Below are 23,661 nucleotides of genomic sequence, written 5' to 3' on the forward strand. Positions count from 1 at the left end.
GCAAATGACACTGTTACATCCTTTTCATTCCCTGCATGTCATTCTGAACTACCACGGTACCCAAATCCAGACCACGTGTCATGTTGATTCCACAACCCCTACCTCTCATCTGAGGTTGGAAGATGACAGTTCCCTGCTGCTGTGGCATCTGTTGTACTAAAGCTCCTTGCACTCCTGTTTGAGCTGCTTTTATTTGCATCACCATTGCTTTTTCCTTCAACTTTTTCTGCTTCAGTTCAATCTCATCACTACAGTATTTTGCATACTGGAACACCTCATCAATCGGCTTCTCTTGCCAATAAATCAAGTGACTCTTAATCATCTGTCCTACTTCCGGTCTGAACCCTTCGACAAACCTGAACACAAAATGCAACATGTCTTTCGGCTCAATTGCTTCCTTACCGCTGTACTCTTTAAATGCTTTCAGCAATCTGTCATAATAGTTGTTTATCGACTCCTTAGTTTCTTGCACTGTCCTGTCAATTCTCTGCCAATCAATATTTTAGGTGAAATTCTCGTCTTCAGGAATTCAATCATCTTATATTAATGTTTCATTACCTCAGTTGAAGGTTCACCTGTAACTCTATCCCTTGCCGGTTTGCTTGTCGGCCAATCCACTGTCCTTTTGCATTTGACCCACAAATCAGCTGGAACCACTATTTCAAACAATGTATTCAAGTCTTCCCACAGCCATTTAGAGAGTTTCACGAACCTGTCTGTCTGCTGATACCACTCAACCGGTTTCTCTCTCAGTTTTGGGTGATCATTTGTGAATGACAGTATATCGCACCTGTGTCATGGGACATGAACAAACTGCCCTCCTGGAATTTCTCTCATTGGTAACATTTTTACTGGATCCTTTTCCTTCTGAACACTTTCAGGCCCTTCTTGTGAGTCTCATTTCTGTTAATCCTTCTTCTTTGCCCATCTACCTTCCCATTTCTCTAATGCTCTCCAAATCTGAGCACTTTGTGGTAATTCTTTAGGTGAGCCTTCATTCATGCTGACCTCATGTGCTCAAAATCCTTTGCTTCGAAATCTAACCTGTAACTTTGTTTCAAATGTTTTGTTTTCTCAATCTTGATATCATGTTTTTCTGCTAGCTCTGCCAATTTCTGATGTATCTTACTTACTTCCCTTGTAATCCTTGGACACAAGTACCTCAGCTCTTCTGTGGAGGATTCTAACCTGTTCACTCACATCGTTCCCTCAACTAACTCTGTTATTTCTGTTGCTAACCTTACACGATTTATCTGCTCTTCACCCTTGGATGTATTTTGATGTGTATTTAAACTGTACAACCATTCACTTAATTGTTGAGCTGTCAATCCCTGTAACGAGATGTTACTTGCATTTGGCACTGGTACCTGTTGCATCGCTGCACCTGGAGTTTGCGGGGTCAAAAGTTTCAAACTTTGACTCGCACTTGGACCAGTTACTGCATCTGAAGTGCTACAACTGGACTAAGATCCATTAATGGTCTAGAACCATTAAAGGTCTGACCCATAGATGCACCATCTGCCCATGATCACTCACTCCCCTCCTGTCGAGGCTCTGTGACATTTCACTCTGATCTCCTGCACTCGCTTTCTTTTCTGAGAATAGAGGTACCGCTGGACCAACAGTAATTGGTAGCGATATTGCATCCGGAGCTGCCCTGACACTCACACCTTGTGGAAAAGTTATCCCCATAGCCTGGCTCATCACTGGTGTGACATCTGACTGTGTCCCTGTTATCGGTGTAAACTTTGGCAAACCTTGTGGCTGTGCCATGGGCAATAACATTGGAGTTAGCTCAGTCTGAACTAGCATTGGCCTCGGGAGCATTTGCTCCGATGGCACTACTAAGTTCAAGATCGTCTCAAGAACTGGTACATCTGGATAAATTCTCTGTATCGATGGTGGGTGCATCTGCGCTTGGACCACAGAAGTGATCCCTGCATTAGGAGTACTCTGCACTGCCCGTTGTACCTGCCCACTGTATGTCTGCACTGGTCCCACTGTCCCTGATGCTTGTGCTGGAGCAGTTGGGGCAGAGCTATTACTTGGACCCCCTGCATGGGTCGCATATGGCAGAGGTCGATCCCTCAACAACTGTGTAATGAGATCCTCAAAATCTGAATCTTCTTCTTCTACATAAGTCTTTTTCTTTGTCCCTGAACTTTCATCACCCTTAGCAGTGTCTTCCTTATCTGACTCATCTTCTTCCGTAATTGCAGGAAATAATTTAATTCCCTGTAGTGTCTCTGTTCTCCACCTTTTCCGTTCCCAATCCCACCTTGCTTCTGCCAAAGATTTTTCCACCTTATTTATTGTCCTCTGAAATTTTAACTCTTGTTGCTGTCTGGTTACCAGCTCCCAAACTGCTATTGCCTCAAACTGTGCTGGCCTCGGTAATGGCTTTGTCTCATGTAATGTCATTCGTAATTGATCCAAAATTCTCAAATTAAACATTCCACGCTTTAGCTCCCTGTTTCTCTGTCAATGTACACCACTGTTTTCACCAAAGAGATGGCTAGACACCTCGCTCTTCCATTACAATATATACCAGAGAATATTCCAGTGGGGTCGGGTCCCTCACTGTCGCCTTAATGTAAGAATCACTCTTCATGGCACTTCTAAACACCTTGAAAAACGTCATTTTCTCCATTTTATTTATTTCAATTCAATAATGAAATGACTTTTACTCCCAAGATTCCGTTCACCCGCTAACTCAACCAATTGCCTCTTGCAGACGACTGCCAATCCACTTATGACTCTTCTTACTAACCAACCTATCCCAGCGCTGCATACTCTGACGTCACACTCACTCACTGCGGCTGACAAAGTCTTATGGCTTGTCCTCCTAGACTTCAACTCACACAAACTAATGCAAAATATTGCGAGCACTAATTAAAAAACAATAACCAAAACAAACCTGCTGGTTTACTACAGGAAGGTACACAATCGCTTCAGTGACCTTACGGATTTTCACTAATGGCCCTTTCGCTCATATAGCTATTCCTCTTTCTCAGTCTCCCACATTCGCAAGCAAAATTTGACCCACGAATTTCACTCTCAGCTGATCAATGGCTCTGTCTTGGTGCACATAAGACTCACCAGATCTCAGTCAAAAAATTCCTCTTACTCATTTAACTCACACACCGACTTGTTGACCACGCCCGATCAACCTACTAACCCAGGCAGATTACAACATATAACCAAGTGTCTCCTACACTTGTCAATATACTCCGGAGTCTCAGACCACGCAGGGTCCGTGCATCACCAACAACCGTGGACAATTTTTTAGCACAAAGCGCCATACACATATGAAGTTTGACGACTTCCCTACTCTCATACTGCAGAGTACGCACACCCCTACTAACCTTAACTGGAGTACACAAACTCCCTACTTTACCTGGCATACATCACAATTCACGTGTGATTTGCTTAAGCCTCTGCAAGCACAACCTACCACTTTCATACTATCACAAGAATGCCGAGAAGATACCCATCTGTACTAGCGGGATCCAGGATCTGGGAAAATAATTTCTGGGCTTTTAAGGGGACATCATCTTTGCTACAATTGCCATTTCAGAAAAACAAAATTCAAACCTCATAAAAATACGAACAACTAACCCTATCTTAAACTGCCACTTAACCAGCAAACACCACATAACTAGTTTTCTAAGGAAACCATCAAGCTGCTACCAAAAGCTGTTACCGCACCTGAACCTTAGTAAGTAAACTTACAAGGGGACGCGTACAGGTCGATGAATCTTTTGGATCGCATGGAATATCCTAATTATGTAGTGATCACTAGCATCAATAATAAGCATAACCAACCATTAATATTTATTGACAACATCTAAAACCATCTATTCACGAATAACCACAACTCGGTAAAGAGTTGAACAATTTTATTTCCCTATTGGTTACAACACTACATCATGGAATTAGACCAAACTTTATTCAATCAGCTCAGAATTAAATTATTAATTAACATCAATAACATGATCTAATCAAAACTTAAGGAATCATATGATCGAATGCTTTAACATAAGCCAGTAAATGAATACGCAACATCAATAGCAGAGTTCAGAAATTAGTTCGTCAGTCACCTTGTCACTGTCAACGTCACCCCTAGGAAGCCTACCTAACTAAGATTAGCATTAGCATGTGGGACTTCATGCAAAACAATTTAGGAAAACATGAATTTGGACTATATCCTTCTAAGTGAAACTCTATAAAACAGCGCAGTTGGTACATAGAGAAAAAGGCAAAAATTAATCAGACACATTTTCATAGCTACCTATCCATAGAATGGATCAGCAATAAAGTCAGTCTTCATCTTCAGGTGATCAGTGGATTAGCAATACATCAGGCCCCCAGAGTATGAGCCCAATGACAGAATCTCAAATAGTGTCTCCTTACATCACAAATTCTCCCCTCGCATCTGCCTAAATTCTCCCGCTTCTAAAGTTTTAGCCCCTTGTCATGACTTTTTATTAGTGTCTCCCAGTCCATCCCCCTAATTCACAATTGGTCAGTCAGTCAGTCGGTAGATATGACTTTAACCTATAATATTAGTTTACCAAATCTATACATTTTAATATTAGTCCTTTCACAAGACGCAGATTGGTCCACTATACGATGTCCTCATCATCCAGCTCTTCAGGTATTGAAATGTTCCATGTTCCTCTATAGTCAGTGCTTCCATTGTTCAAGTCCTGGGAGAGTACATTTAGCCTACTCTACACATAATTGTATCAAATTATCTTCATCATCTCCTGTCCTTTGGTACATTGCAGAAAATTCTAGCTAAGCAACTTTAACACCTGGTGGCTCAAGGACAGGTCATGCATCAGTTTCTCTACAGTGCGTTAGCAATTCAGCCCTTCTCGTGAGGCCTGGAAAAAGGATAGGCCTTGGTCACGGCTAAGTTAACTCTCTAAATCATCTATAAAACATAGTATATACATTTCAATATGATATATTACTGTGTTATTCTTATATATTTTCATTAATTCACACATCTTTAGTTGTTTTAGCATAACTTCGTGTAAATGGCTGCCACTCCCTGTGGTCTCAATTTCAGACGTGCACTTTATTTTCTCTACAATTAATTTCTCTATGAGCTTTTCATTAGTCAAAACACATAAAAACCATTAATAAATTTCTAATCAGCATATTTGCTTCAGCATGTGTTTTTTTAACGGTAATGCGGTTAAATATGGCGCTAACCCGTTTTGCATAAAAAAACTGGCCACAAAACGGTCTAGCTCCACTTTTGCTGCATTAGGGTAATTTTTTCTTATGGATTGTCGCAGTGATTAGCGTCATTGTTTGGGCGCTAACCATTCCTTAGCACCATTGTGCGTCATTTTTTAAATATGGAGCACAGTTTGCGCTATGGAATGACATTGGCTTGTGGAAAATGTTTTGATGTACAACTGCACTAGTGTAGTTGTGCATCATTTTTCTTAAGTATGGGCCTCTGACTTTGGTTCCTTGACAGACTCATTAATAAGGGACAACATTTTTAGATACACCAATAACCCTTGCATCCAAGAACAACTGCTGACCAAGAATGTGACTTTATGAGAGGCCATTGAAATACCTAAATCAATAGCTTCCTTCTTTCAGGTTTTTTCTATCCACCTACCAAACAATATACCACCATAATCACTTTGAGGCTGGGGTTATAGCCATTTACACCTTCAAATGTAAGCTATATCCATAATATTCCTAATTTTAGTTTGTTTGAACCATTAAGCTCTCTGGAATGCCAGGAATGACTGTCTCCCCTTTTGACAACCTCTCTCGGTTCGCCAGTATTTTGCCCCGATTTCCAGAGGGCAACCAGGGCTTTGTGTGGAACATTTCAGGCTTAATCTCAAACATTCGAGAGAGCAGCAGGCTAGGCTTTATTCAGAAATTTAACATCATTTACTTCCTAGAAACCTGGGCAGTCAATTTCTTTTCTCATCTAAATGGTTTTATCTCCTTTTTTTCCCCCACAAAGCAACCTCCTTATGTGATGCCAAAGGAGGTCTAGTCACAGTGGTCTTGTTTGTAGTGTCTTCCCAGGCCTGAGTACCCGCCAATGACTATGCCAAACATGGAATTGTAAATCATGTGTCTTTATTCCTCTGTGTGTTCCTGTGAACTTCAACATTCTAAACCGAGCATTCATTACATTTTATTCTAATGATTACTTTGCACTGATACATCTATTAGGAGGCAGAAAGGTTCCGTCCTAAAACATGCAAGACACTAGACCCTTGAATATGGGTTGGGCACAGGCTCACCATACATTGCAGCTGTCCAATTATGCTTTTCTAAATTGGATAGTCTGTTGGTTATTAATTGTTATAATTCACTCTTGTCCTTGTATAGATTGGAACTTCTTATGGACATCCAAGCTGTCTTAACCCGTAACAGAGAGGCCATTCCTGTTTTTATTCCAGTGATACTGGTGGAAGACTTCAATGTTCATAAGTGCGAAGAGCAGGGCTGTCCATTTAGCACTGAGAATATTGCGTATTTGCTTGTTGCCCAGCACACTGTTAATTCTGTGGGTGGAAATGTTTTTCAGTACACTCCTAAATGAGTTTAGCCTTCACCATACGCACCCTGGGATCACAAGTGCAAAGTCTTCTTTTTTTCATCCAACTTTCATTGATAGCGGATTGTCCACAATCATTGATTTTATCTTTGTTTTTACCTCCCTTGTGGCACTCATCGAGCACTTTGCGGTGATGGAACAAAGGCTCAGCGATCATAATGCACTAACCATCTCGCTAAAGAGGGTCAGATTTGAGTTTAAGGTCAGTGATGTTAGTCTTACCATCTCTATTTTGATAAAGAAGCTATTACCCCTTCAGCATAGGGATGCTGGCTAAAGTGGACTAAAGTGGCTCCAAAGAATTTTCTGGGTAAACTAATATTTTATGTTGTGCTAAATGTGACAGGTGCCTTCAAGAGGAGTCTACTGATCATGCTTTCTTGTTGGTTTCAGAGCAATTTGTCATTCAGTTAACTCTCTCCTGATGATTAAAAACCCTTGTCCCTCACCTCCCCTCCCTTCCCCAGAAGGCTGGCAACAGGTGTTCCTGAGCACATAGGAACCTGGAGAAAGCCCTCAAAATTCAATCTAGGGACAAAGCCACGGTTACCCTGTACCGAGGGGGGTATTAGAGTGTCTCAAGGGATGGGAAAAGGGCACTAAGTGAAGACGTCTGGAATCAGCTTCTGAAGGCTTGCATCCTATTATAGAGTGCCCTTTTTGGTATATTGTCAACTGCCTTGTATTTGCCCCAGTTGATGGAAACTTACGGCCTCATTTAATAGGAAATGGCACAGTGTGGTGTTGCAAGCAATATTGCTGCATTGAGCTGCATCATTTCCAAAATGCAGGGATGTTCTGTATTTACAAGAATACAGCACATCCCTATGTTTTCCCTGCGCTGGCACTAAATCAGCTGTCTAGTGTCAATGCAGCCACCTTTGCACCATGGCACAAGGATGCCTGCATTGCGGGGATGATTGTTTATGTGCTGGAAGTGACACCTTCCTGCACATAAACAATCATTAATGGCGATTTGCTCCTTCTATGTGTGCTGCATTCTGCAACACACATAGAAAGAGCAAACAACAAGGAGAAATTAAAGTATTTCTCCTCATTGAGCCACTCTATGGCCACCCCTGGGGTGGTGTTAACTTTTGGTGCTGCCTCAGGTTTACGATTTCTTGTAGATCTGGGACAGCATCAAAAAGCAATGGGTGTTGTGTGGGTACACCCACAGCAACACTAATTGCACGCCCCTTTGCCACAGAAAACTGTGGTGAGGCGGCCCGTAAAGTGGCTTAATGCCACCTTGTAGATATGGATCAGGGCACAGCTTCACAGCTAAAAGCGACACTCTGTTGGCATAAGGGCCTTGTAAATGAGGCCCCTTATTTGCTTCCACAATTCTCCTGAAGTCTGGGTCAAACACTTTGATTTGGCTTAAAACTTTGGTTATCTATCCCCTCTGAGCAAAACCTCACTTCCTCTCGGTTGTCTCCAATATTGTGTTTGCCCTGAGAGAAGTGAACAAGGCTCTTCTTAGTAAAAACACAGGGTACCAGGGCTAGATGGTGTGCCTTTTAGAACATAAAGTATGGGCTGTGCTACTTAGTCAGTCTATTAATGCAACAGTGAGACAAGGACTACCTTCTTCCTGGTCTAAATCAGTCATTGAACTGAGTTTCAAAAAGGGAGATAAAGGAGACCCCCATTGGTATCACCCCATTTCTTTAGTTGACCCAGTAGTTAAGGTTGTGGGACAGGTGGAGCCGATACAATTCACTTTTTGGGCAGAACCCAATTGGATTTTGTCTGATTTGAAGATCTGGTTTAGACCTGAATGGAGTACCCTTAACCAACGTTTAAACCTCCATTTACTTTTTAGCAAATATGTAGTAGTGATGAGGGAGGCACTTCACATTACCTTTGTGTATCTCTCATCTACCTTCTACCGAGTCAGCGGATTCAAACTTTTGTCCCAGTTGATTTCAGTTGGAGCGGATATAGACATAGCCCTTTCCCTAAGGAAGTTGAAGAAGGATATGTCTACTGTTGTTAACTATGGTCCCAATGGTCAGTGCACAGCTGTTTTTGAGGTAAAAAGGGGGAGGGGTTACACAGGGATATATTCAAGCATTCTCCCCTTCTTATTCACTCTCTACATTAATCATCTTACTTTCACCAAAAATGCAGTCCTGTTAACCCTTGGCCTAAAGCAACTATTGTAGTCTTTCAAGTCATTCAGGACCTCTTTGGATTTATCAATCAGTTTTGCCAAACCACATATCATGGTGGCTGGCTCTAAGTTCACTAGCACCTGCAGCTATTTTGTCACTGGTAGTGAGATTTTGAAAGTCTCTATGTTTCCATACCTCGGGGTCTATTAAGACTGTAAGGGTATGTGGTCAATGGTCCTATCCATCAAGAAACTCTCTATGCTCACGTCCCTCTAGTCTATGATTTCTCTGCCAGACAGGGTTTCAAACCTCATTTCACTCTGATTAAAAATGTTCCAGTCAAAATGTCTTTCAGCAGCATCCAATGGGAGTGACATATGGGGTTATAAGGAAGCATCTATTCTGCAAATTATAGAAAACTCATTTTATAGAGGTATCCTGAACTTTTCCCAGATCACATTAGCTTTTATAGTCCATGAGGAGCTTGGCATGGGGATCTTTCTGATATTCTTGCCTGTCTTCCCCTTCTCAAAGGGATTTTGGTGTGGTTCTTAAGTGGGCCATCTCTTAATAAGACCTCATTAGGGATTGCTTAAAGTTGGACAGAGTCCCTAAAATTAAGTGACTAACTTATGTAAGAGACTGGTTTTGTACTTCGGGTCGACCTGGTCTTTTTTAAACCCTAAGTCTATTTTTCAAACCTATATGAATTGGCCAAAAATCAGTTTAATCAATTACAAGAGGAATACAAGAGAATCTCAGCAACTCTCAAAAACCTCTGTACAAGCTCATGCCCTTGTAAAATCTGCCTTAGGCACTGTGCTGTATTTATTACTGGTACATAGCAGGAACACTTGCATTCTTCTCACAAGACTCAGTTTATACTTTCTGCATCTTTTGTTAGCTGCACCAAGTAGTTGGCATGAGGTTGGGGACCTGGCTCCTTGTGCATGTGACTTAATTTCAGTCAACGATACCATGCATGCTATCCTTTTTTGCAAATGTTTTGCTTCTTTAAGAGCAAAATACATTGTTCCACTTTTAAAACATCAAACTTTTAGTCAATCCAGACACACATTATTGTTTTTAAAATTACTTTCTTCTGAGCATGTTTCCCTTCTCTGTAGCTGTTTTTTAGGAGATGCTGTCCAAATAATGTTCTCAATCAATTTATAATATCCTAATTAGGAGTACTATATTCCCTTTCTTACATGTGACTATGAAGCTTATTTATATGTGATGCTCATATGTCTTTTTTAATTCATCATATTGAATGAATTATGTTTTATTGTGTTACACTATGCTTTTGCTTGTACTTCTATTATTTATCTTCCCATAAATTGATTAAATGGCTTATGATGATGAGCTAAATCAATAGAGCACACAGCACAGTGTATTAAAGAGATGAAGTCATTCTCAGAAATAGTAGTTGAAGTTAAAACTGAAACACCAGAGAACACATTATGTAAAATGAAAGACAAAAATGTAAAATCTAATAAGAGCAGGTATAACTCTGAAGTCAAAAAATTGACAAACCTTTGCTGTGGAAGAAGTAATCATTTAGCTAACAACCTGAATCGTCAGACAGGGGCACAAGTTGTAGGGGCATTTTGTAAGGGTGTGTAGGGAAATCGATGGCAAACCAGTTCATTCTATTAAGGGGGAAATACTCCAGAAGGAAAGACAATGGTATCCCAAGTAAACAGTGTAGATAGAAGCATCCGCCTAGGATGTCCTAAACACAGATCGTGTATAGACGGTAATCCAGCAGCAGTGCTTGCTGACTCCTTTTCCCTATACACAATGATTAGCAGTGAAGACTGTAAACAGTTTTTAAAAAAACAAAGTCTTTATCTAGAAACACCAGATATTTTCCCTAGTGGAAAAACCAAGTCTCCATTCCCCTAGACGGCATAGTAATAGTATGTGTCAATTCAAAGGATATCTCTATGTATTGGAAGATGTATGTTGTTAAAAAAAGATCTAATATACTGGGATGGCAACACCAAAGACAATTAGACATCACTCTTTGACCCTAACAATGGTGAGCAAGAACTCATTATTGACAGAACTGTTGGAGATAAATATATTTGCAATGATTTCCCAGAACTTTTTTCAGACAAGCTAGGTCACTTATGAGATTTACAACATAAAATCAAACTTAAAGGAAATGCTAAACCGGTTTACATAAACCACAACCCATACTGTATCTCATGAAAGACCCTATGGAACAAGAACTTAAAAAATGAACCAACCTGGGAATAATTAAGCCAATTGATTGTTAAGAGTGGTTATCCCCTATCATCCTGGCCACTTATGTATCAAAGGGAAGGTTTACGGCTCTGTGTGGACCTATGTGGTCCCAATGAGAATACTTGGGTGAAGAGACACCCATTGCCTCACATTAATAGAATATAAGGTTCAATAGTAGATGCATGTTGTCAATGTGCAATTGACTACTGTTTGGGTTACCGTCAGGTTAAACGTCATTCCTGTCATGTCATTTGCATCTGGATGTTTGTCCAAAGCAGAATATAGCTATTCTGTAATTGAAAAAGAAGAACTAGCATATTTCTTGGCCTGGAGACATTCCAAGTCTTATTTGTGAAGTTTACAGTTCATCATCCATACAGATCATAAACCGCTCGCATTCATATTTTCAACAAAGGGAGGAGAGCAAAGTATACCTCACATTGCCAAATATGTGTTGGGATTGGAAAGATGTTGTTACAAATTGGAATATATCCCTGGGAGTCAAAACGTAGCAGCATATCCCTTATCAAGATCACTGAAGGAAAATGATGAAGTGGAAGAATCATTAGATTGTCCCATTCATAGATTATCACACCAGCTACACCTGAGGGTGAATGGAGAGAGCACATGGAAAAGGATTCTACTCTTTCCAAGAATAAAATACACCTAACAAATGGTTAGCCTATAAGATGTAATGATTTTGAAGAAGAAGTAAGAGATTTCTAGGAGGTTAGACATTAATTAAGCCTGCACAGTGACATGATTCTCTTAAATGATAAGGTAATACCTTATCGGTTTAGGAATTAAAATTGCTGACAAAAAGTAGAAAATTGCATTAGTTGCTCTATGAGGGATAAGAACAAAGTAGTTTGGAGGGTACCTCTGTTCCCTGCATATATTCCTGATAAACCCTGGGAGAAATTGGCCATAGGTATCATTTGTTCTGTAAAGTGTCCTGGAGGTTTCAAAAGATTTGCTTTTGCTAATCAATTATGCTTCACATTGGATTACCATCAAAATGGTTACCCAATCTACACCTAAAGCATGAATCACTTTTTTTGAAGGCCAGCTTTTGTGCAGAGGGCATAAACTCTGTTTTAATCCCTAAAAATAGGGTCCAATTCACATTATACAAAATGAAGGAATTCTTGGATAAACTAACCATCAAACATGAAAAAACAACCATTCACTGCCTCAAAGCTAATAGCTTGTCTGAGAGAGCAAATCGCATGATGAAGTAGGGGATCCAGTTAGCTTGCATTAATGGCCAACTTGTTGAAGAGTCTATACAAAAGTAGCTATGGTCCTACCACAAAGAGCCCAATAAAGTACTGTGATTTCCCCATTTACCTCACTTGAGGGTAGAGAACTCAGTGCCAAGTTATGTCCCAGTTGGTTATGGGGTGGAAAACGGCTGTATATCAACCTAGAAATGCATAAGGAGAAAGTGGAAATTCATGAATGTAAACGCAAGGCCTGGTATGATTCCAAAGATGGGGTGATGAATCAACACTGGAAAGTGGGAGATTGTGTCTTAAACAACCTGGTGATAGAGGAAGCAAAGTAAGCAAATTCACCAACCCTATAAAAATTGTTGAGATCAAAAATAATGTGATTGCCACTGGATAGTTATAGATAGGTCAATGTTTCCATAGGAAATACTTTTTTTGTTTTGCTAAGAACTTTGGCATAGTTTGATGAATATTCACGAAACATTCCAAAAAAAGTGTTTAGTTTGTTCATTGAAATGTTTGGGGTGATCGGTCATGCAGAGTTGAGAAAAAGGGGTGTATCCCAAAACACAAAATATTCACTAATTTTCTATAGACTTTTTTGAAACACAATATCGCACAAACTGCTGAATGGAATCACATCATTTTAGCAGGACACTAGATTTGGTTCAGAACGTGTGCCTTCTGTGATTTATTATAAATCTATTCCGTAGTTTCTTTAGAAATTAGGGATCAAGCATATTTGTATATCTGAAAGGTTGTGTTTGAGGAACTGCTATTTGAGTCCCATGAGCCCAATTAAAAAAATTGAGGACCATATTTATCAAGGTTTTGTGACGTCCTCTCGGCATGCAAGGGGGTGCAAGGGCAATGCACAACCTAAGTGAGATTTATCAAGCCACACAAGGCCACCTTGCTCAGCTCTGTGTGCCTTGCTAAATCAAGAGTAATGCAAGAGGGTGCAAATCACTACCATGCATTATTCTGCGATTGGGAGGCATTCCACGGGTGGATCATGGGTGTTTCCAAACATCCACCCGAGGATTTTGACACATTCCCAGATTTACTATTAGTGATAGACCTGAGAATGTGTCAAAATGCTACGCCTCCCCAGGTGAGGCCTAACGAGGAGAAATATCTTTATTTCTCCTCATGTTAATCTCTTTATACATCTGCTGCATTCTGAAGCACACATAGAAAAGATAAACTGCCTCTCAGGATTGTTTTTGTGCACGAATGTGTCCCTTAATGCACTAAAACAATCCTGCCTACAACACAGTTACCCTTGCAAAATGACACAAGGGTGCTTGCATTTGTGCTAGGCAGCCAAAAGTACACAAGTGTTCATTCCTTTTCCCTTTCATGCAGCACAGTGCGGCAAGGTGGGTTTCTCTGTTGGCCTGCATGAAAAAATGATAAATATGCCCCTGATTGTTCTGATTAGCCCAGGTGACTTTGTTCTTTGCCAATTCCCTCTCACAGAACACACGCTCCTGCAGAAGCAAGCACTCTGATTGGCTGCCTGCAACACAGAGAAAAATGTTACAGGCAGCCAGTATAGGACTCCTTGACCTAGTCCCCTGTCCGTTGTTTAAAAAATAAAATTATATAAGAGACTATGGTTGGGAAACACTGTCCTCCTCACTCTTTGGGTGGGTCTCAGAGGGACCCTGGGGGCCGCGGTTAGACGACTTGGTCCCACAGGACTTCCGGGGATGTCCCATGGGAGTCCTAACAGTTTGCACCTTTTTAGAAAAAAAAGAGAAAAAAAAGAAAATGCCCACAGGTGTCCTTTTGTAATGATATTATTTGATCCCAAGCGTGGGCCTTAAGTCGGGCTATTTTATATAAAATATTTGGGAGTGGGCAACAGTTAGGTGTCTCTCCTGAGGCAGTCCGGGCCCTGGGTACCCCATCACCAGGGACAAAATTCACAACAAAGAAAAGTGGCCATGAGGCCCCTCCTCATGTCTCTAATGGGCCAGGGGGCTTCATCTTCTGGGGTAACTATTTAATAATGGGGAGAGGGCATGCAGCCCTCTCCCTGAGCCACCTTTGGGCCCCGGTACCCCAACTCCCGGGGTCGAAGTTGTATAAAAAAGGGGATGGATGCACATGGCCCCCATTCCTGTGCCTCTATTGGGCTCAGGGGATCCCATCCCCTGGGGCAGAATATTTATTAATTGGGAGGGGGGCATGCAGCTCCTCTCCCGAGCAACCATTGGGCCCTTTGGACCTCATCAGTAGGGTTGAAGTCTTAAAAAAGGAAGGTGGGCACACAGCTACCCTCTTTGGGCAACTTTTGGGCCCCAAGGACCCTCATACCCCAGGGCTAAAATGCTAACAAAAGGGGAGGAGTGACATTTGCCCCCTACCCATGCCAATATTGGCCTCAAGGAACACATTACCCAGGACACAGCAATGCACAGTGTCCTGAGGAGCCCAACTCTGGGACACTGCAGTTTCCTGCCCTGGAGGGTGCAGGCATACCCTCTCTGCACTTTCCTGGGCAGGGAACTCTACTGTGCTCCTGTTGGGTGGGAGCAAAAAAAAAATGCTGCTCCCATCCTGGCAATATTAAAGAAAAGTTGCTGGCTCCTGCCAGCACCAAATTTAGTGCTGGCTGGGGAGCTGGCTGAGACCACGGGGCCCTGGGCTCTAGGACTCCCCCTGTGGGCCCGAACATAATGTTTTATTGGTGCACTGGAAAAGCACTGAGGCACCCCCCTGAGGCCCCAGGGGAAGGGGATCCTCGGGCCTCTATTGGCTCAGAGAGAGGAGGAAGCATGCCCCCTTTCCTTAAAAAACAGAACAATGGCCCTGGGGAATAGAGTCCACGGGACCTGAAGTGGCTTGAGGAGGGGGTTAATGTGCCCCTTCCATTTAATTAAACAAAAGGCCTAGGAGAATGGGGTCCATGGGCCCCTAGGGACTTGCGAGAGAGGCCCTGGTGGAGATGGGCCGATGGGCCCTTAGTGTTCGGGGAGGGAGGCTGTGTGCTCCCCTCCTCTTAAAATAGATGTTTTGTACCAGGGGGATGGTGCTCAAGGCTACTATTGGCCCAGAGCAGGGGCTGCACACACCTTTCTTTTAAAAGCCCCAGGGGATGGAGTGCCTGGGGCCAAATGTGGCTTAGAAAGGGGGGACTGAGTGTCCCCAGGAGATGGAGTTCTGGGTCAACTATAGGCTTGGGAAGGTGGGCCACATGCCCCTTCCCCTTAATTCGAAAAGAAAGGCCCAGGGGGATGGGGTCCCTGGGGCACTTAGTGGCTCAAGGAGGGGGACCACGCTCCCCCTCCCATTGATGAAAAAGGCCCCAGAGATGGGGTTCCTGGGGCCCTTAGTGCATGGTGTGGTACTGGCTGCCGATGAAGGATTGGCTGTTGGGTCTGGCCACAGGCCAGGTGCTGCAGCCACTCCCCTGCAGTCCAAAGCCAAAGACTGTGTGCAGTGTAGGGGTTGACTTTACATATGGTAATGAAATATGACTCTATAGTAGAATAAAACTAGGAATTCACTTAAAACAACAAGGGTTAAAGTGATTTTACAGTTAGGTGAAAATGTCTGTAGCAACCAAACATCTTAAATTGAAAAAAACTGAAACTCACCAGTTATCTCTAGTGACTATAACTCTTGCCATAAGGTAACTGTAAGTCGTACTCTCACCATGCAGAGATAATTACCCACATATTTCATCACTCATGATGCTGTATTACATCATTGAAAAGATCACTGCAACATTTGAAATAGCGTCATTGATGAGAAGGCTGTGCATGGTGGAGGCACAAGTTATTATTAGCTTTGGGCAAGAGTTATTGTTATTAGATTTAACTATAACTGGTGAATTTCAGTGTTTTTCTTAGATGAAAACGTTATGTTGTCACTGACATTTTCACCTAACTATAACGTCACTTCAACCTTTGTTTTTTTCAGTTAATATAAATATATACATATATATTAACTTAAAAAACAAGGGTTAAAGTGACGTTACAGTTAGGTGAATATGTTTAGTGAATTGCCCAAGAATTGGAGAGTCTGTAAACGACAGTAAACGTTGACTTGATTCCACCTGCAGTGGTGAGAGTTTTATTTCTATTAACTGCTATTTTAATATAGTGTTTATTTAAATCTATATAAAGTATTGTTAATTGATAACTATACTAATTGTTTGGATGTTTACATTTTAATTTATTTTTCATGTTTTTTTAATTATCAATTATTTCGTATTTAACGTTGTGGGTTTTATTGGGGTGTTAGATGGCATGTGTTATAAATAACCAAAACAATAAAAATAAAAAATTATTTACTTTGCCATGTACATTTATAATTCTGTTTTATATGTTTATGAATTTTAAATTATGAAACTATATGATTACTTTTCTAAACTGATGCAAATATTTTTATGGGTAGTGGAGTGTATAGGATTTGGGTGGCTGACTTTATTTTTTGAAGTGTATACTCATTATCTGTAATTGTTTCATACGTGTAATTATAATGTAATATTAGATTTTTATTTGTTGTATAATTATTTTTTTAGTTTTGCAATGTTTTGGTTGCTAAGTTTCTTCCAGAACAGATCTTTTGTGTTTTTGGGGGCTGGGGGTTGTGGAGTACTGCTTCTTTAAATTTGGTAATTTGGTTAAGCATTGAAAAATTCTGATATTTTTGTAAATGCAATTGAAATTTAGCTTGTGTTTAAATTTCCAAAATAAATGTTAAGGGGTACTTATATTATTTGGTGTGGTGACTCTGATCCCCCAATGTATTTATTCTGTATGCCTGCAGCTTCTAATATTATCTCCCTAAAATCCGACATATTTGATGCACTTCTTTTAGGACCTCTTGATTTTGACATAATTGGAAACATGGCCTACAATACTTAAATTATGCAGGTAGATATATTAGTTAGGCAAAGCCCTCCTTGACAATACCATCTATAAGCAATATGCAGAATACTCTACTGCCAATCTGTTGGCCCACTCTGTTCTGAGGGTGCTTCTTTTGTTGCTATACCCAATGCTCTTGATGGGGATTGTGATAAGCTGGCAGACGAAGGGGAAATGTGGTCCCTGTCTCATCAGTAGAGATAAGATGCAGGTTACTTATATGGCTCACATTGGGCTCACTTGGGCAAATTAACATGATAGCCATCGCCGTGCTGAAAAGTGGGTTAGCCCACAATGCCTAAATTAGAGCCAGTGTATCTTTTCCCAGGTTTGGTACCCCACCAATGTCTGCAGGTAATGAATAAAATTGACTGTCATTTGGCCTGTGACTATATTAATAGTGTGTGATATGTTGCTTACACGTGAATTGTCAGCACTGTCTGCTATCCAGGGCACCCTACCTCACAACAGTACCCTTGAACAGTGATGCTGATATTATTAATTCTCATACCTACTTTGAGCTGAGAGTCCACAAAGTTTTAATCTGTATTGGTTTCAAGCTGTATATGTGTATCTTTCTATACATAATTCCATTACTATCTATGTTGACTATAAACTCCACTGTTGTATTAGACTTTTTGAGTCACAGCGTAAGATGCAGTTATTTTCTCTGCATATTTGCACAAATAACAAGGACACAACAATCACCTTCCATCTTCAAGGCACCACTATAGGAGCATGAATAGAGATATGACCGGTGAATGAGGCACAGGTGTCTGAAACAAATAACAACTGAAAATAAAAATAGAAAACATGGTAAACCAAGATCCCATAAAAATTATATACGGACTGGGAACAGGAATATTTAATTGTGGTGTAAGTGGTTCCCTCTACCTGAAACATAAAATGCTAGCTAGCCTTTCACTGTCAAAAATAGGTCAACTTAACAACCCAGTCCATTTCTGGACCACACGTGTAATGAAGATACTCAGAGGTTGATAACAGAAGTCAAAGACATAGCAGGGTGTAGCCTCTAGACTGGTAAAAAGTGTATTTCTAAAAAGGTCTGCTATTCACTCTGTCTCCGGATAGAATTTAATTCTAGTCCTTCAGGTCTTATAGGACAGTCGATTTTAACCGTTTCATTCCATAGACTTAAAGTTCCAGTTAGTGAATTGTTGCTCTTGTTAGCATTTTGTTTAGGAAGGTGTGTGGAAAATTAGGACTTATTTTTGTGAAGAACCATACTCAAAATTCTTCCCTGATAGAGTTGTCCTTTGTCCTTCTCTAGTATTTCTTCTAAAGTTTCCATCATAGTTCTATTGTATGCAAGATTTAGTATATTTCCTGTGCCTTCCCTTCTCCATCTTTGGAGTTGCAGGAACGATTATATTATCTGGATATCCATAGAGCGCTTTCTGTTTATTTGGACAGAATGGCATCTTTTTGAGAGACCCATTTTCTTTTAATTACTTATGTCTTAACGGGACAGGGAAAGAGCCTTGCATCCCTGACTTTGTGCAAATGGATCTGTTTTGCTATCAATTCCTCAATAACTCAAAAGTGGCTCCCTTAGCAGATGCCGCACAGGGCCGCTCTACACATAAATGGCTTTATCCTAGGCAGCTTATAAAGGTGCCACTTGAGAGATATTTGTAACGGTGCAATGTGGTCTACTCCCCAGACTTTTCATGACTCCTTATCATGTAAGAAGCAGGAAGAGAATATTCTTCAGAATTCTCTCAATATGTACTGTGTTGTGAATTCATAAATGACGTACTTTTTGGTTAATTATGTGTTTTTCTGAAAACAATTAAGCTATCAAACTGGCTAGCATTGTTATAATATAGGGCCCTGTGATTATGTTTTTAGCTTGATTATGGATTTCGCTTCTAAGGACTAGGATGAGGCGATGGGCCGTTTACTTGCCGGCTATCTTCATCACTCTAAGTCCTAGTCTTCCTCTTTACAGTCCTTGAAAACGGAGAAGCCTGCCTCCAAACGCAGACTTTCACCTACCCATGTAAAATATTATTGGCAAGCTAATTAGCAAATTGAAAAAGAGACTGTCACCTCCACAAACTTGCTCTCATAATACAGTGATAAAAAGTGCTTGCACCGTGCAGAGGTTTACCACCAAGTAAGTGTAATGTCAGCCAAAATGTCTGTGATCCGGCCCCTGCTGTGCACTGCACAAGCTCTCGTTCGACTGAATGGATGTATAGTTTTTTTTTTTGTTTTTTTTTTTCACTGAGATGTACCAAAAGATGCGCGGTGGTGAAAGCAGGCCCATGGCCTCCCACTTCTCACTCAGGGTAATCAATTTATTTCAGTCATGTCTCATTTGAAACACATTCTACTCAACAACTACTACTGTACTCGTGTCTCTGATGTGAGTGACGTTTGTACAGTGTAGAGGTTTAAGGGATGCGGTAATGAGACTGCGACTTACTGAACACTTATATTGTATATACTGAGATGCAGACACTGCTCTGGCGGTTGTTACTAATTGGCTGTATGCGGGATGTAGGAGAGGTTGTGAGGGCGACTCCCCTGAGCCCTGACATATGTGTAACACAAATGTACTCACAGAGCGCCCTGCACAAGTGTTTCCACAGAGACGCGTGCAGAATGCAATGTTAAGGAATGTAACCCCCACCCACATTCCTGCCCTCCCTCTCTACGAGAGCAGCTCCCTAAGAACTGTCCAGCAGTGCTAGCAAAATGAAATGCTCATTTTGAGCACCGGAAAGGATTTATAATTGTTGAAAAGATGCGAGCTCGATGCATCTGCGTTTGAGATTTTCTTTTTAAAGCTGGAATATTGCGGTTCCAGATAAAACTCTCGTCATTTCCGCCCTAGCTGGCATGTGTGTTGGTGTCGCGCTGCCGTGCGTGGTAGATGCTGTTGGTGGTTCGTGGCTGTGCTGCTCGAGTAGGAGAGTGGCGCAGGCTGTGCGTGGGAGCTGAAGAGGCGGAGAACGGAGAGGACCAGCGCGACGTCCCTCAAACAACCCCGGCAGCTACCTCGAGGACAGATGAGCACGGCGACCCCTCTGAGGACCACTAAGCGAGTAAATCACCGGAGAATCCCTTCAAACTTCAGCCACCTTTTTGGGGATGAAGTGAACGTTACAGCAGCAGCAGAGAGGACAGCTCCTGCCATCGCCTGACGCCAGTCAGTGCCTCCTTGGTGGAAGAAGAGGGGTGGACGCTGCGGGCAGCATCTACGCCCCTTAGGCACCTACTGACTCTTTTTTTGGGGCAGGGAAGAAGGGCGAAGGGAGACCCGAGACCCAAGGAACAGAGCACGGGTTGGGCTGTGGTTATCGCTCCCTGCTCTTGCCTGGAGATCGACTGCGACTTTTCGAGATGGCTTTGATTATGGAACCTGTCAGTAAATGGTCTCCGAGCCAAGTGGTCGACTGGATGAAAGGTAAATAACACATAGCACGGGAGGGTGACACGCCTCTTATCATACATACCACCTTGCTCCTTGCAGAGTATGTGCGTGGAAGGATGTGGGCGCAGAGTTTCATCAACCCTGTCTGACATTTACCTATTGATTTTAGTGATGTCGGAGCAGGCGGACATGGCTTTAACTTTGAAGTGGTCTTCGGCAGCGGGGCACAGAGCAGCAGCATGACGGGCTTGTTTGCTGTCATTTATTTATTAATTGCAGAAGAAACCAGATATAAAAATCTGCGGATATTAGGAAAGTGTATCCATTAACTGGCAGACCCCGGGTGGCAGCGGCGTTTATACATTCCCGCGCTGGGGACTCCCAGGCCAGAGGGTGGCAGTTCGCGGTAGGGCTGATGGACGGCCGGTAGATCTAATAAGAGAAGGCATGCAGGTTCTGTGAGGAAGGGCCAAGATGTGAACTTTGAAATTAAAATAAGAAAGGTCCATGTTCAGATTAAGGAGAGGCCCCGGGGGGCCAAGCTGACAACATTTCCCATCCCTACAGTTAGGATCTGCTCTGTCCGTCTGCGTCCTAATGCGTGGGTTGGAACAAACAGCAGGCGGGGAGTTCTGCGTGGGGAGCGCTGGCCTGGGACTGCACGCCAATCCTGAGACCTGCTGTTCCCACTCCCACCACCTGCACCTCTCGGGTGGATGACCCACCCCGACTGGCAGGGAAAAACACGCATAGGTTGAGAGGGCCCCATTAGGGCCACAAATGATGGCGCTTTATAAAAAACACAATCGCATTGCTTTACCTAAAATATCCGTTCCGTTCTGTCCAGCGGGGCAACAAGGATGCTAGATGTCCTAATGCATAGTGGGAAAGGGCCTATCATTTAGTTAGGTGACAGAGGCAGTGGGCTCCTAGTGCCTCTGAGACCCGTCGCCGCTGCTCCCTCTGCACCATTGAGGGCTATGCCACTCGTTCTGCACCTGTGCCTTCAACATCAGGGGTAGGGCCCCTGCACAATCACGTTTGCACTCTTACGATCCCTCATCAGTTTTATGGTGTGCCCTGCGGGGATGCATGTGCCGGTTCTGTCATGTGGGTGGGTACATTTGGTTAGTGCAACAGGTACAGGGGCACCGGGGTCTGGGTGCCTGAGTAATCCTCGACACCCCATTTGGGACTGTGTTTCGCCACATAAATACTGACATGGGGGGGGGGGGTCCGCTTTATATGCTTGTACTAGTACACATGGCGCTCTTGTTACTCCACTGGCTCCGCACGAATCCCGTGGCTCACCGAGCCCTGCAGCCCGTGAGGGCGACCCAGAAAGCCTCCATTTCTGCTCTGACTCCGTGATACCACGGTAGTCTAGGCGATGCGGATTAACGCTGAGCAGCTAATAGGCTTTTGGCTTCAGTGTGGTGCCGAGAGTCGTGAGGCAGCGCTGCACGGTCCTTTGTACCGGAGCACTTGTGAGCGGCAGCTGCCTGGGTAAGACCGAGGCTTAACCAGTGATGCAGAACGCACAGGGCACCCTCACCGAGTCGAGCTCTCTGAAGTGCGCCAGTTATGAAATCTCAATATTAACCCTTCCAACGCAAGAGCTAAGTTGCTCCCTTCCTCATAACAAATACTCCCTTCTTCATAACAAATAACAGTTTACCGCTCTCGCTACGTGCTATTGCTTTTCCTTACACAATTCTGATGTTTATCTTTTGATCCAGAAAGTTTCTTTGAAAGTTCATCACGAAAAATCCTTACTACGGGGTTTCAAGATGTTTAATTAGGCTGCTGTGGTCAGAAACAGCAAGTCGACTTGTGTAAAATTGGCTAGACAACATCTGTCTGCGGCCTCTTTCTTTATATTGTTCTGTTTCCAGAACGCTCTGAACAATTTCAGTCCGTGGCACACCTATTATCTGCTCTGAAATATTTAATTTAAAGTGAGCAATTTGAGGTGCACACTCTCATTTATGCAAATTGTTACTGATGAAAGCATTGATCACTGCTTTTTTCTCGAAAGTAAGGCGTGGACATTTTGAAAGCTAAATATATTTTCTTACTCTTCAAAATGATTTGCACCATCATTCAGAGAGCCCACTGATGCTACTAAACAATTCATTTCCATTACACCCTCGTGGAGTACTCCTCGTTCCAGGCCTAATGTATTGAGGAGTCCCCTCTCCCCTCACAGTTATATTTTTTACCACAGTATTCTCTTTTTGTAAAAATATCCTATTATGCTTTGTGGGTATGCCTTCTATATCCACTATGCACTTATTATACATGGCCCCTCCCCAATACTCCTCATGCCGTATTTACGAAGCCAGACATTTTTGAGGTGCAATACAAGAGGGAGGGCAGTGGACTGATGAGAGGAAGACTCCTAATCGGTGTAATGAAGATTATCAGTAAATATTTGGTTAATTTCCAAGCTGTCCCCAGATTTACTGCCACATACTGAACATGTAGATATTGCAGAGATTCTTGTGTTATAAAATAGGAAAACCTCAAGGGCCCACCACAGTTGTATACAGCGAGGACCTCTGCCCTCAATTTGCCTGGTGGTGCAAGAATTTGTTTTTCTTCTGAATCTTTGCTGATCCCACTACTCCGAGCAATAGCTAGGTTTGATTTTGCCTCGTTGAGGTCATGGAAAGAGCGATTTTTACCTACATGCAATCCAGCATAGTTTAGTTGCTAATGAGTCAAATTTATTGGAGCTGATATTTGGCAATGCTTTGTATTTAGGTATGGATAGATACTATCCACACAGAATCCAGCACATTCAAAACAACTAGCTAGGCTGCCATTAGGATGAATAGATAAGAGCATGTTTCCCTGTTCACTGCTCTTCACTTACAACCTACAAATCAATACAGTTCAAACATTGCTGCACTGCACACCAGTTATTGAAGGCTTGAGGGTCTGTGTTTACTATTTCAAGACAGGTTACACTCCCCCTTCAGAAACCTCCCTTCTTTCAAATATATATTGCAGCTGACCTCTCCAATCAACATTGAGTATGCAGTGACGTGGTCGGTAAATTTTTCAGTTAATCAGATTCACTACCTATGACGCACTCTTCTTTCTGTATATTAGTTAACACCCTCTGGAATTCCAAAAGTACCTGAAAACATGACTA

At 42.2% G+C, this 23,661-nt stretch overlaps 1 protein-coding gene across 2 annotated transcripts in view; it reads left to right on the forward strand.

Annotated features, from left to right (window-relative positions):
- The first annotated feature begins 19,966 nt into the window (after window positions 1–19,966).
- CNKSR2 (connector enhancer of kinase suppressor of Ras 2) overlaps window positions 19,967–23,661 on the forward strand; it is a 1,907,760-nt gene continuing 1,904,065 nt past the window's right edge. Inside the window, exon 1 of one of the 2 annotated variants that reach the window (XM_069204730.1) lies at window positions 19,967–20,534. In XM_069204730.1, the coding sequence (XP_069060831.1) occupies window positions 20,471–20,534 (64 nt within the window). In that variant the 5' untranslated portion in view covers window positions 19,967–20,470. The remainder of the gene's footprint in view (window positions 20,535–23,661) is intronic. The other variant, XM_069204731.1, reaches the window with a different exon arrangement.

Source organism: Pleurodeles waltl, chromosome 8 (genome assembly GCF_031143425.1).
Source record: "Pleurodeles waltl isolate 20211129_DDA chromosome 8, aPleWal1.hap1.20221129, whole genome shotgun sequence".
Lineage (NCBI taxonomy): Eukaryota > Metazoa > Chordata > Amphibia > Caudata > Salamandridae > Pleurodeles > Pleurodeles waltl.